This window comes from Miniopterus schreibersii (genome assembly GCF_964146895.1).
Source record: "Miniopterus schreibersii genome assembly, chromosome: 20".
Taxonomy (NCBI): Eukaryota; Metazoa; Chordata; class Mammalia; order Chiroptera; family Miniopteridae; genus Miniopterus; species Miniopterus schreibersii.
In genome coordinates this window covers 19,259,659-19,274,409 of record NC_138122.1, presented here as the reverse complement: position 1 = coordinate 19,274,409, position 14,751 = coordinate 19,259,659, and the positions used below count along the sequence as shown (strand labels likewise).

The following is a 14,751-nucleotide window of genomic DNA, read 5'->3' as shown; positions in this document are numbered from 1 at the left end:
GAGGATCTGGATGCTGGCAGCCTGGCTGGGCCCCAGAACCTGTGTCCTTGACCATTGAGCCCAGTACTACCTGGTCTGGGGGCAGAAAGGAGCTCAGGACAGGAGGGATAGACAGGAGGGGACAGAATGGAGGCCAAATGCAAACCTGTGACTGGGGCCACCCCTCCAGGGAGAGCCAAGGGACTGGGGTGGAAGGAGGGCACATGCCAACTGAGGACACTGACTCAGTCCTCAGGATGAGAGGTGAGGGGTGAACGGGTGGACATGCCCAGAACATGTCGGCCCCGCCCTGTGCGGCCCAGCCTGGCCCCCATTCAAAGATGAAAAGATGAGGCCTCTGACCCTGAGCTGCTCCCAGCCCAGCGGGAGAGCCAGACATGACGTTATCTGTGTCCCCAGAGCGTCTCTGCAGACACTGCAGTGCCAACGGCTTGGTCCTCAGTCCTCGGTCTTTTCACTCTCCGGGGCTCAGACACTGCCAAAGAGGGTGCTATGCTGAGAGGGGGGCCCTCCCTCCTTCCTCCTTCCGTCATCTAAACTTATAGTTGCCATACTAACTCAGCTGATGGGTGAAAACTTTAGCCCCCTGGCACCCTAAGGAAGCTGCCTCAGGAAGCCTCAGACTCCCAGGCTGGGGGGAGACCCCTCCTTGGGCTTCTCCAAGCACTTCCTCTGCCTTGCGCCTTGTGAGCTCCTGTGGAGCCTCCCTCCTCCAGCTCTTCCCTTCCTCCTGCCTGGAACTTGGATGTGATGGCTGGTGCTCAGGCAGCTTTCCTGCTAGAAAAGGCATATTCGTGTCCCTGGGGCCTGCACAGCCCGGCACAGGAAATGTGGACACAGTCATTTCTTCCTCAAGGGTACACTCGGCGGCTGTCATCAGATCATGATCCCGGCTCTGCCACCTGCTACCTGGATGCCTTGGGCAAGGGTCTTCATCGCCCTTGCCCTGGTTTGTGCTCCTCACACGGCTAAATTGAGACCCCCTGTATTACATGCTCAGCACAGTCCCTGGAATTTATTGTTATCATGAACACTGGTCACATTTCCCCCAGGTAAGGGGGGGCATCTGCAATGTCCCCATCTTCTCTCCTCATTCCAGCGCCCCAGGAAGCCCTGGGGACCCTTTTTTGGGCACCTCTGGAATTTGCTGCCAGCCTGCAGAATGGGACGACACCCAAGCTTAAATTCTGAATCCCTGGAACCCAGAGTCCCCAGTGGAATTTTACAAGTAGCTCTTATTTAATAAAAGCAACAGATGACTTTTATCCAATAAAATATAACCTCAAATCCATTCAGGACCAGCAATGAATTCAGATGGAGGAAAGCTGGAGTTATTGATAATAAAGCACTGATTGTCAGTCTCGCCGGGGCAAGGCATCTGCTTGGAGCCCATCTATCAAGATGGGGAGAGCTTTAGTGGTGGCAACTGCATGGATTCCAGGGTGTCAGGGCCCTGGGTTCAGATTCCAGCTCAGCCGCTGAGTAACCTCGGGCACGTCCCTTCACCTCTGCATGTCTCTGCTTCCTTCTCTGAAATCAGGAGTAACGGCAACAGGTCCTTTCTCTGGTTCTGAGTCCACCCGGCGCCGTGGCCCTCAGACCGGGATCCAACTGCTACTCTCTTGCTCTCCCCTGCAGGTGTTTCCAGCTGTGCGCAGAGACTGATTGGCTGGGGACCCAACAGGACAGCTGCGGACACCGTAACCGTGAACGGTGAGCGACTCTTGCGGTCTGAGCTCAGATCTCCAAAGGGCACCAGTGGGGCCCACTGGCAATGTGGGAGCACAGCAGAGCTGTCCCCTGGGTCTTGGAAACGTGGTTGGGACCAAGTTCACGGCGCTGTGCACCTCTCCTTAGCTGCACTTAGCATTGCTGAGATTTTCCCAGGACTAAGGGACTTTTGGACGAATGCTTGTCTCCCCCACTAGACGGTAAGGGGAAGGGGAGGGTCCAGAGGACAGATTCTGAAGTTGGGTTGACGCTCAGCTGTATGACCTTGGCTTAAGCTCTCCGTGCTTCAGTTTCCTCATCTGTAAAATGGGGTTCATGGCCTACCTGCCTCACTGAGCTTTAGCAAGCAAGAAGAAAGCGTGTGCATGCCACACCTTCAGATAGCACCTGGTGTGGAAGGAGGTGCCGGACAGTCCTTAAATGAATGACAATAGCAAAAGACAAGTAGTTAAACTACGGAACTGGCCTTGCTCATGGCCGGGGACAAGGGCACCGCTCTTGCTGGTGTCCGTTAACCTCCTAAAGCCGGTGCCAGCCAAGGTTCCTCTAACGCCCCCTGTCTCCCCCGGCAGACGATGGAGTACGAGGACTACAACTACTCCCTCTCCTACGACGATGAAGATTTCAGCACCATCATGATTCCGGAGGAGTCTCGCTCCCCCGAAGGCGACGTCATCAGGATCTTCCTGGTGGCGATCTACAGCATCGTCTGCTTCCTCGGGATCCTGGGCAACGGCCTGGTGATCTTCATCGCCACCTTCAAGATGAAGAAGACGGTGAACACGGTCTGGTTCATCAACCTGGCCATCGCGGATTTCCTGTTCAACCTCTTCCTCCCCATGCACATCGCCTACATCGCCATGGACTACAACTGGGTCTTCGGGACGGTCATGTGCAAGATCAACAGCTTCCTGCTCTTCCACAACATGTACACCAGCGTCTTCCTGCTGACGGTCATCAGCTTCGACCGCTGCGTCTCGGTGCTGCTCCCCGTCTGGTCGCAGAACCACCGCAGCGTGCGCCTGGCCTACATGGCCTGCGTGGGCATCTGGGTCCTGGCGTTCTTCCTGAGCTCGCCGTCCCTCGTGTTCCGGGACACGGCCCTCGTGCACGGGAAGGTCTCCTGCTTCAACAACTTCAGCTCGTCCCCGTGGTCCGCTCAGCCCCAGCTGGACTCCGTGGGCTTCCACCGGCACCTGGTGGTGACCGTCACGCGCTTCCTCTGCGGCTTTCTGATCCCGGTCCTCGTCATCACCGCCTGCTATCTCACCATCGTCTGCAAGCTACGGCGCAACCGCCTGGCCAAGACCAAGAGGCCCTTCAAGATCATCGTGACCATCATCATCACTTTCTTCCTGTGCTGGTGCCCCTTCCAAACCCTGTTCCTCCTGGAGCTCCACCACACCTCCGTGTCCCGCTCTGTCTTCAGCTTGGGTCTGCCCCTGGCCACTGCCATCGCCATCGCCAACAGCTGCATGAACCCCATTCTGTACGTCTTCATGGGTCAGGACTTCAAGAAGTTCAGGGTAGCCTTCTTCTCCCGCCTGGTCAACGCTCTGAGTGAAGACACGGGCCACTCCTCCTACCCGAGCCACAGGAGCTTTACCAGGATGTCAACCGTAAACGAGAGGTCCTCGATGAATGAGAAGGAGACCAACATGCTCTGAGCCCCCCCTGGGGGCCCCAGGAGACACCCCCGACCTTGGCGTCCAGAGCTCTGCTTTCTCAAGACCGCAGCAGGAGCCTCGTCAGCACCCACCGATGCCCTCTGTATTTTGCACGGGGCTGAACAGTGTTTTGAGCTGGGTACCCAGGGCTTGGAACCCCTGTCTTGCAGTGGCATGGGGGACGTGGCAGGCCATGTGCCTCAGAGCCTTGGACCAGCGTCCCACGCTTCTTGGGGAGACCAGCCTTGACTGACGCAAAGCAAAAAAAAAAAAGGGGGAACATTCTCAAAAGCACTGCGATCGGCATAAGACAGGGAGACTCTGCTACCTACTGTGCGCTCCCCGGTAATGACACAAACACTCTACAGGGTCCGTTCCTGGTGGGAGCAGAGGAGGGCAGAGCTAACCAGTGTGACACTCGCAGGTCACGCCTCCCCCTGCATACCTGTTCAATAGCCAGGCAGGAATCCCACCGCTCCAGCCATTACTTGGCTTAGGGCGTGTGGAAACGCACCGGTGACCTGGGGGAAGAAAGGGACATGTGAGCGTCTGGCCCCACAGGACCGTGCATTTGGCTTTCAGACCAAGTAGGAAGACAAAGAACAGGTCCTGAGGGGCCACATGGGCTCTTTGTGAGGGCGGACAGGCAGGGTGCAATGGGAGCTGGGGAAGGAACTGAGAAAGGAGAGCACTTTCAATGGGCCACGGTGCTTTGTGCTGGAGTTATTTTGGGGGTGGGGGTGGTGCTAGCCCTTTCCCCCAACCTCTGTTCTCACTTTGCATTTGTTCCTGGGTGGGGAGGGGCTGGGTTGAGGGGCCAGCTTCACCAGCAGCCCCCATCCCCTCCCAGCGATTCCCCTCTCCTTCCCTAATCTATGGGCTCTGGCTGGAGCTGCTCAGAATGAAACCGGGGCAAGAGGTGAGGTAGGAGGCCTCTCCTCTTCCTCCTGAACTTCCTCAAAGCCTTGCTAGAGACTAGTCCCAACTCAACTTCAGGAGGCGACCTGGGAGTGCCTCCCAGCTGGGAGAGTAGGGAGCTGTCCAAGGGCTCGGTCACGGAATTCGAAGAGGAGTCTGAAGCCTGAATCCTTCAACTGTGGCTTCTGGGATGCAGGTCGCAGGGCTCCTGTGCGCGGCCCTATGGCCTTTTCTCACCTAGGACAATACCTTCCTCTGCTCCGGTGTCATTATCCCATTTACAATGACGAAGCTGAGGCTCAGAGAAGGCAAGCAACTCGCCCAACAGCACACAGCTAGCCAGAGGCTCTGTCTCTTTCTATAGAGAATGTATCCATTGAGAACATTCTAGACGATAATGATAGCCTTCATTTATTTAGCACCTCATATGATAAGCACTTTACACGTATCTCATTTATTCCTCACAGCTGCCCCGAGTTAGGTACAATTACATTTTACTTCCCTTCACATATCAAGTATCTGAGGCTCAGGGAGGCTAAGTCACTTGCCTGAAGGCACACAGCTGGTCTCTGCCAGAGCCTGGATTTGAACCTATGTGTCTGTCTGGCTCAAATAAGGCTGCAGAGTCTTAAGGTTTTGAGAGGGGCCAGGAGTTTTGACCATAAATATATATTCCTCAGTGGATTAATATATAAACACCTCAGTGGCCTTTAAGTCAGCTGTGCAAATAGTTTTCAAAAATGACCCAACATGGCAAAGATGATGCCATTGGCCTCCAGCTCCCTGGACACCCATCCTCACTCCCCACCGTGGCTCCGCTTCCTGCACCCCCGAGACCTCAGGGAAGGCAGGGGGGACAGGGGCCTGGCTGGAGGCAGCCCCTTGTGGGCCCGAGGCCCTTTGGTCTCCAAGGGTCTGCATTCTGTTCTCTCCCAAGTCCCTTCATTGTGAAGCCAGTTCTCCAACAAGATGCTATGAACAGATGTAACGTCTACACAGCGCCCGGCAGGCTCCCGAGGCCACGGGCTGTTTGTAATCACACCTCATTAAGAGACAAACTGTTCCTTCACGAGTCAGGTCCAGTTGTGTTTATGACGGGCCAGCTCTGAATTGATCCCCAGCTGCAGCCTCCCGTTGCTTGAAGCAACCTGCACCCGGACAGTGTGAGAGCGAAAAGGGAGCTTCAGAGATAGCGCCCAGTGCCCCGGTCACCCCCTCCCCAGCTTCACAGGAGAAGCAACTAAGGCACAAGGGGGTGTGGGCCGTGAGCCAGGTCCCAGAGGCAGTCCCCGGCCACTTGGACCTCTGAGCCCCAGGCCAGGGCTGCTTCCTCGGCACAGCTCCTCTCTCCACCCGGCTGCGTCCAGGCCAGGCGGGGCCCCGGGGGGCCAGGAAATCATTTTGTCGTTGGAAAAGCTGATGATCGGGAGCGAAATCCAAACCAGCTGTTCCCCTCTTTCGGGTCAGGCCTCCTTTTTCTGCCCCTGCTCCCCTCTCTTCCTGTTCTGGCTGCAGTTTCCCATTAAAGGTTAAATGCCACTATGATGGTCCCTTCGATCTTGTCCCTACAGCCGTTTCTGAGGACCACCGCCTGTCACACATACAAGTCCCTGCTGTTCACAGGCAGCGAGCTCGCCCTGTGCCCCGAGCCCTCCCTCGGGGGCCAGGATCCCGCCCATGGGGTCGCAGTGCTGCCTCCTGGGTGGGGTGCGTGGGCTGAGGGGGTGCTGGGAAGCAGGCAGAGGGGCAAGAAGGGAAGATGACGTTTGACTTGAGGACAGAGGAGAGGGCACGGAGGGGAGAGGGAGGCACAAAGGAAATGGCAGATAAGCGAAGGAGAGGAACCCCGCATTTACTGAGCATCTACCGTCATATGCAGGCAAACTCTCACCACACCCTCAAAACGGTCCTGCGAGGAGAGGACCCTCAGACCCACGTGGGGATGCAGGAAGCGAGGCTCAGATTGCGGGCCTCACGCGTTCAGGGCGACAAAGCGAATAAATGGTGGAGCTGGGCTTCGAACCAGGTCTGTGGCTGAGCTCCCAGCTCCTTCAGCCCTTGAGAGGCAGGAGGGGGGTGGGACTGAGAGGGGATCAGGGAGAGGGGCTCGGAAGGGGAGATGGATTGGTCTTAGGGGCCGGGATGGGTGGGAGAACAGAATCCAAAAGCGAGAGCCATGAGGGCCTGTGGGAGCCTGAGATGAAGGGGAAGCCCCGTGGGGGCAGCGATATGCTCAGATCTCCGTCCCTTCTGACGCCCAATCCCCAGGCCCTTCTGGGGAGTACAGGTTGGAGAGGGTTGGGGACTTGGGGGCCGCTGCAGCCTCCAAATGTTGCGATGAGGCCTGGACTTTGGGAGCAAAGGTGGCCCTTGAGAGGAGTGGACGGCTGGAGGGAGGCTTCAGAGCTCCCCAAGCTTTCTCAGGGGAGTGGTTAGTGGGAAACCAACCCGGGGACCGTTTCAGCTGCACAGAGGCCTCGGTGCGTTGCTTTATTGACGGAACTTAATTGTAAATATTATTCAAATGTACCTCCCAATGCACAATTATATTTCTCAGGGGAGCCCTCCGAGCACATAATAAAGCCCTATAAATAAAACATATATTAACCTACGAGCAACAGAGGCTTATTCACGCTCCTATGGCGGGTGGTGGCTGTGGGAATTGAGGCAGACAAGACTCTGAGAGCTTGGACTTGGGGTTTAACCTTGGAGGTTACTGAGTTCTGTCCCAGGGGATCTTCCAGAAGTCTCTCCCCCCCATAGGAGATGGGGTTACCCCTCTGCACGTCAGCCAGCTGCTGCCCCAGAGACCTGGTCAGTGGCCGTGGGTGGGAGGTGTAGAGAGGAGGAAGCCCGGGCCTATCTATAGGACCCTTACCTTCTGCTCAGAGATTCAACAACGCGACAATAATAATAGTGGGTAATCTGAACTGAGCACGTCCAAGGCTGGGGCACCCTCCAACCTTTGTGGTGAGGACCATTGCTATCTCCATGTACCGATGAGGAAATGGGGGTTCAGAGAGGTGAAGCGACTCGCCCAATGTCACACAGCTAACAGGTGACAGAGCTGGGATCCAAACCCCAGTGTGTCTAACTCTAAAGCAACCTACAAACCTAAGCTGTCCTCTGAGCAGACTCCTCTGTGGGACAAGGCAGGCACGTGTCAAAATCTCCAGGGTGAGATTTTGAGAAGATGGGGGGTGGGGGGTGGCCTAAGGGGTTGTTTTTCCCTTTGGAGGGAGGAGGTGGTGTCTGGATGTGTTTGTTGCTTCCTCACAGCCCTGGGAATCTTAGGATATTTGAGTTTAGAAGAGATGCTACTTCATCACATTCATCCCTTCCCATCCCCCCATTTTACAGATGCTCAAACTGAGGCACTTTTTTTTTTTTTTGGAAAATAAGATTGGGACCTCCTACCTCACTGGCTGCTGGGAGAAGAGATATGTACGAACATGCTCACAGGAGGCACTTTTAAAGCACCGTCAGGCTAGAGACCAGGGCATCCACCAAGCCACCCTCTCCACTTCTTAGTGTGTGGGCAAGGACTTTGGTGCGAATCTGCCCTGAAGGACCCCAGCCCAGAATCTCGGGGTCACTGGGGAGTTTCCAGCAGAATCTTGGCTGAAGGGGAGGCAGGGGATCTTGGAAAAACCTGGTATGGGGCAGGAACATGCTGTGTTTGGGGTCACAAACTTTACTCTTTAAAACTGCCCTGGATACCGGTGAGGGTTACTCTGTATCTTGATCGCGGTGGTGGTTTGTGGCTGTCCTTCTATGTGAAACCCCGTCTGTCTGTACGTATAAGAGGAAGGCACTCACTGCAGCAAGTTATGCCTCAGTGGGTAAAATAACTTACGATGCCTGCAGCAATGACTTCTCACTTTCACTGGTGCTCTGGACAGAATCAGGTCTGGGGGCTTCTCTCTGATTCAAAACAATATTACAGACAGATGGAGTCCTTGCAGGGCCCATCCAAAGAGTCTCAGGAAGGACTGAGCCCTCCTGGGGTCACCCCAGCCCTGTCCCCTGACTCAAAGGGCCTTTGATGGTTATGACACAGGATCACATGGGCTTGGGAGTCAGACCTCCTGAGCTCCAGTCCCAGCTCCACCATTTACATCAGCTAGAATCAGGGCTAGAATTAGGCTCTGTGACCTTAGTAAGCTACTCAGCCTCTCCAAAGCCTCAGTTTTCTCATCTGTGAAATGGGTATAATAAGAATTGGCCACTCTCAGGGTTGCTGTGAGGATGAAACGAGTTGCCGCACGTAAGCGTTTAGCAGATGCCGGGCTCATGTGCGCCACCCACTTTCATCTAGACGTGGCTCAGCCTCTCCCTGGTCTCCCCGCTGCCAGGCTTGCCCCCGACCACCCACTGTCCACGAAGCAGCCCGAGGAAGCTCTCATCACAGAGCTTCATCAGCCAAACTCCATTTTTTTTCATCATCACCATCAAGTTTCATGACAATCACTATTATGATGCGCCGTTTATCAAGTAGTTTCCCATTTTCCCCCCCATATTGATGAAACTTGGGAAAGGGTAGAATTATCCCCATTTCACAGATGTGGAAACTGAGGCCCCAGGTCACCTCTTCAGAAGTGGAGAAGCCACAGCTCTTTCCCTTGGACCGTCAGGAGCAGTCCCACTCGAAGGAGATTTCCATGAATCCCACGCCAAGCTGATTGCTCCACCCTCGGCCTCTTCCCTTTGTCTGATTAACTGTTGCCTGAAAGTCAAGAAACCAGACGCCTCCCTCCCCCTCACGCCCTGTCCCCCATTGTTTTGTAATTCTTTTCCGGCCCAGGACTCGATTAAGGATTTGGCTGGTACAACTGTGACGACCATAAACTTCCTGTGTTTTTCCTTCCACTTGGAAATCGCGGACGGAGCAGCCCGCTGGGCGCCAGCCTGTGCTGGGCGCTGGGCGCTGCTACGGCAGGAGGCACAGGCGGGCACCTGACACCCAGGTGTCCCCGAGCCCAGGGGCCTCCCTGGGCTCCATCACGCAGCTGTTTGGGGCCCATAGAGCAAACATCTGGATGATTGAACGAGTTTCTGGCACCCAGATGCTGGTGCTGTGCGGCTGGGACGCGTACAGGACGGCGGGAAAGGGGGCTCTCAGCCCTCGCTGGTGGCTGGGAATGGCCTTGTGAGCCCCTGGTTGATGGTGGGCAGTTTCTAATGCCCAGGCCACCGCCCAGGCTCGGGCGCTTTACTGGGAGTGGCTGGTGATGGATCTCAGGCATGGCGACGGGCGGTCAGAGGCTATTTCACATCCACCATCCCATTCCACCCTCATTGGAAACTGAAGGGTAAACCCACCTTCATTTTAGAGATGAAGATGTTGGAACTCGAAGGGGGGTCAAGTAAGTTTCCCCGAACCACACAGATACCCATCTGTTGATTTTTATTGAGCACCTGCTATGTGCCAGCCACTGTGCTAGGCTCCGGGGATACGACATCTGAGACCATGTGGAAGAGCTGGGATTTGAACCCACGTCTGTATAGCTTTGTGGCTTACACTCTTTCACTCGATATTCTGCTGCCTGAGTTAAATAAATTAATACAGAGAAATTGGTACAGAACAGGGAAAGGCTTTCTGTTAGAAAGCCTCGGATCTCTCGGGAGTTGGGGAGAGAAGACTCACGTCTCGGCTGGGGCTGCTGAGTGGAGATTGATTCTGGGGGCCAGGATGCAGCCGTCAGCAACTGCTCCCCCACCCCCGATTCCTCAGAACAGGACAGGGATCCGGCCCAACAGCTCTTTCCCTCTGAAAGAGCAGCAGGGAGATGGCACTGCTGCCCCCCCCCCCCAAAGAACAGCACAGCAAAGGGGGAATTGCAGAAACTGAGGCAGGTTGGAGAACAAGAGATTGGGAGCAGAGTAGGGGTCCCCTGGTCCCCTCCCAGGCTCCTTGTTGGGACAATGTCAGCTTGTTGGAATCTGAAATGTCACCCCTTTCTGGTTCCTGGATTGTAAGCCTTGTCCTCGCCCCCTGACCACCGCATCTTCAGGGATGCAGGCAGATATGTCCATGGAAACACATTGTTCCTTCTCAACATGTCAGGTGACAAGGGCCTTGCGGTCGGTTGAGTTGAGGATCCCTGATGGGAAACTAGTCCCGTCAGAGGTGAGCCAGGGCAAGAACCCGGATGTCCCCAGGCCCAGTTCCTTTGTCCCCTGCTCTACAAGGGGATTGTCCACTCCCATCAACTGCTCTAGTCTTTTTCTCACGTGTTGGTTCAGACACATCCATCTCCGTAACCTCGAGAAGCGGGGAAGCAGAAAAGCAGTGTCTCTTCAAAGGCTGGGGCTGTAAATGAAACGAATAAAAGTCCTTATCCAAGCTGGTTGGCGTTACCCTTTGGATGCACAGCTTGAAATAAACCAAGCAAAAGTCAAAAGAAGTAAGACTGTATCGATTAGGATGCATTTGGCTTCAAGGAGCAGAAACCTCAGCTCCAAATGACTGAAGAACACCTGGAGTTTGGGAATTCAGCAGCTGGATGGTGACATCGAGGTCCCAGAGTGTTTCCTTTCCTCTGCTCTGTCATATTCAGAGGTTAGGCTTTGTCCCCAGGATGGCATCTCTCCTGGTCATGAGATGGCCTCCAGGGCGGCAGGTGTCCCGGCCTCCAGCAGCATCAAGCAGAAGGGGGATGTTTCCCAATCTCGCAAGGGAGCCCCTCCTGACCCGGGTCCCATGGCCATGGCTAAACCAATCAGACAGAGAAAGGAGGTGGCTTCAGCCAGTCAGGACCTACCCAGGAGCTACAGGGCAGCGAATGGCCATTGGCACACCATCAGGTTTCCATGCCAGGGCAAAGGGGAGCAGGTCAGGGACAGGTTTCCAGGGGTGTCTCCTAGAGAAGACAGGAGACGCTCTAGAAAATAGCCAGCAAGCTGATCAGGATGCAGGTTTGCCTTCTTGTTACCAGGAAAAGTATTCTCAGGTGTGAGCAAAAATACGATGGGGGGGGAGGGCGGCTGAAGGGGAACAGCTCTTAGAAATAAAGAGCTTACTCTTTAGAAAATCAGAATGATTTACCCCTGAGAGAAACGATATCCTCCTTTTCTTTATATTAAATAATGCACAACTTTTGGCAAAAAAAAAAAAACATATGAACCAGCAAAAAGAAAAAAAAGGGGGATGGGGGGGTGGGAATCCCCTAGAACCCCAGGGATCTTGCAGGGATAAGCATTTTAGTTTATCATCTGCAGTCTAGTCTAGCAATATCTGTCTAGCAAAAAGATTCGTGTGTATATTCTGTTCTATGGCACGTTTACCCACTTTTTAATCAGGCCCCCAAGTGTTCCCCTATATAGCATTGGTTATTCAAGCGACTGCCTCGGAGACCTAGCAGAAGTGGACATCTACGTTGTTTTAAGAAGTATTGTTATTATTGTTGTTGCTGTTGTAATTCTCCGCAGGTTCTCCCTGGGGAAGCTACAGTAGAGCTGAGCTTCTGAAACCTGCCACGTAAGCCCTGGGGAGCTGGCAGATCTGCCCACCAGCCCAGCCTCTAGGTCCCTGCACCCCCCTGCCCTTGGAGCAGAGGGAAGCGTTCTTTGGAGTTTCTCAGAAGAGGTCAGCCAGCTCCGGGAAGGGGCAGGTGGGGTGGGCAGTGACCACACACACACACACGGGATCTGGATTCAGGCCCGTTTCATCGGGCAAATAGTTTTTCCCCTCTGGGCCTCAGTTTCTCCATCAGTAAGACTGGGAGTGTAAGAGCAACGCCTCCTAGGGCTGCGTGAGGATTCTATAAAATAACCCACATACCGAGCTTATCCCAGCACCCGGAAAATACGTGTTTAAAAGGCCGCCAGCTCTCCCTGCCCTCATGTTTTATTTCTTCTTTCCCTTTTCCTGGAGCAACAAGACTGCATGCGCTTTGTTACCTCGGGGGGCCGCGCCTAATCCAGGTCATTGATTCAGGAGGCTGCACAAATCTGCCTAAATTATGTATGTATGGGGGCTGCCCTTTGCTTGCTTGCTACAACTTGGGTGTGCGAAGAAAACGTAATTTCTTTGTCTGTAGATCTGGTCTGATCTGGTTTTCCTTATGGCAACCCTTTCAATTCCTCCCACCCCCACCCCGCATTGGCAAAAAACAACACCACACCCCAACAAAACCAAACGGAAAATGAAGCTGAGTCCGTGTTATGGGTTGAAGGGTGTGTCCCCCAAAATTCATATTTGGCACCCTGACCCCCAGCGCCTCAGATTGTGACCTGCTGTACAGAGGTCATCAAGTTAAAAACCAGGTCATTCGGTTGGGTCCTAATCCAGTGTGACCGGTGTCCTTATAAAAAGGGGAAATCTGCATACAGACCCGTGCAGAGGAAGGATGACTCGAAGAGACGCAGGGAGAAGACGGCCGTCTACACGCCGAGAAGAGAGGCCTGCCGCGGACCCTGCCTGCTGACACCTTGACCTTGGCCTTCCAGCCTCCAGAACTGAGACAGCACATTTCTGTTGTTTAAGCCACACCCACGCCGTCTGTGGCATTCTGTTACAGCAGCCCTACTACGCTAAGCTTACAAGTTTCACCATTTTAGCCCAAATGTCAGTTTTGCAGGTTCCTGAGCTAAGTTCCTCGCTGGATAAACATACTCAGCTTCTCCAAGAGGCTGCCCCTCCCCTGCTTTTCTCCTGGGGGGGTTTTGGGCCTGTGGAGGGCGGGGCTTGGCCTGCTGGTCTTGGGGAGCGGGGAGGAGCCTGGAGCTCCTGAGAGCCCTCTGCCCGGTTAGAATTGAGGTGAGGCGCCCCAGCGTGTCTGAAGCTCCCCCGTTCTCCCGTGACTGCCCGGCGAGCTTTCACCCACAAGCAGCTGTCACGGAATCTCTGTGACCTTGAGGAGGTCACATTCCCCTCCTGGGTCTCGACCTTCCCTTCTGAGAAATAGGAAGTGGAAGGAGATGGGTTTCGACAAGAGTGCAGTTATCAGATGTGAGCACATCACGAGTAGCTACGATACGCCAAACGCTGAAGACGAACATAGTTTACTGACCCCTCCCCAAACCCTGGGAGGCGGCCGTGGTTATGCTTTAAGGATGGGGAGGCTCAGGTTTCGGTGTTTCCAGAGCCTTCCTCTTGGCCAGATGACCTCTAAGGCCAGATCAGGGCTCAAATCCTGCCTCTGCCACTTCCCAGTCGGGTGACCTTCTAGACAAGTTGTTGCACCTCTCTGGGCCTCAGTTCCTTCATCTACAAAATGGGTCCAATCAGGCCCATCTTGCGGAGTTCCTGAGATAATTAAAGGATGTACCCCGGGTCTGGTACAGGGCAAGTGGTGCCTCTTTTTGCCTTTTTCCTACCCACACTCCGAATGCTAAGTGAGGAGCCCAGATCTCTTCTCTCCCCAGCAAAACCCCGCCCTCCCTGCCCCGCCTCACTCAAGCACCAGCAGCTGTGCTTAATTGGATTTAACTTAATAGTTTTAGCGACACCTTTGGTTCAGGGGACCAAGAGGCCTCTGGGTAATTTGCACGTTTTAACAAACCAAATAAAGAGCTGATAACCATAAACAAGTCCCTTTTAATTGGATTAAGGGGGGGCTGGACTTGGGGACTGCAAACCTAAGAGGAGCTGGGGAAAAGGGCTCTCAGAGATTTCAGATTTTCTGCTTTCTTGGACCCCAGAGCCCTCGACACAAGGTGCTGGCTTCTTTCTAATAAATCGTGCGCTGGTGTTTTTGTGTCCGCATTTTATTTTATACATGAGGTGGCAGCATTTTCCCTGCACCCTCCTTCCCCACCTGCTATGCCCGGTATGACCAGGGGTTCAATCCTCCGGCTTTGGTCTCACACCCACAGAAGTTCAAGTCCTGGCCCTGCCTCTTCCATGCTGGTCTTGAGCAATGCATTTAAGCCTCGGTTTTCTCAGCCGTGAAAAGAGATTGTGGTGGTTTCTATCCAGTAGGATGAGTGTGACAATTACGTGCTGGTAAGTTACCTACTGCTTAATAGGGTCACCAAAGTAGTGGCCACTAATAACACACGTCAGGATGAAGGATCACAGTTTCTGCTCCGTCTCCCGGGGATCCCAGCCAAGGAAAGAGGCAGCTGCCAGGGGGTGTGATGCTTGCTAAATGGAGGGTCACCTAACCCAGCCTGGGGGTGCAGGGACAGCTTCCCAGGGCAGGAGGGGCTTGTAGAGTGAGCAGGGGTTGGTCAGGGCTGCGCTTCACAAATGACCGCACGTGCCAATGCCCCGGATCGTGTCAGATCCCGATTCCCTGGGTATAATGTGGGGCCCGAGACTGTGGGTTTCTAGCCTCCCAGGGGCCGTGGGGACTGGAGGGAGGAACCTGACTGCGGGGAGCACGCAGGAGCTTTGTGTGGAAACGGTAACCTTCTGTAGTGAGACAGTGAAGATGACCACCTGGTTATATTGTGCCTGTTAAAATCCATCAAATCGTAGAGCTGAAGT

General features: G+C 54.4%; 1 protein-coding gene across 6 annotated transcripts in view; it reads left to right on the top strand.

The window, feature by feature from the left end:
• CMKLR1 (chemerin chemokine-like receptor 1) overlaps positions 1-6,963 on the top strand; it is an 88,640-nt gene extending 81,677 nt beyond the window's left edge. For 5 of the 6 annotated variants that reach the window (XM_081123328.1, XM_081123329.1, XM_081123330.1 and 2 more), the window contains 2 exons: positions 1,639-1,713; positions 2,304-6,963. In XM_081123328.1, coding sequence (XP_080979454.1) covers positions 2,307-3,398 — 1,092 coding nt within the window. In that variant the 5' untranslated portion in view covers positions 1,639-1,713; positions 2,304-2,306 and the 3' untranslated portion in view covers positions 3,399-6,963. The remainder of the gene's footprint in view (positions 1-1,638; positions 1,714-2,303) is intronic. The other variant, XM_081123333.1, reaches the window with a different exon arrangement.
• Positions 6,964-14,751: the final 7,788 nt, after the last annotated feature.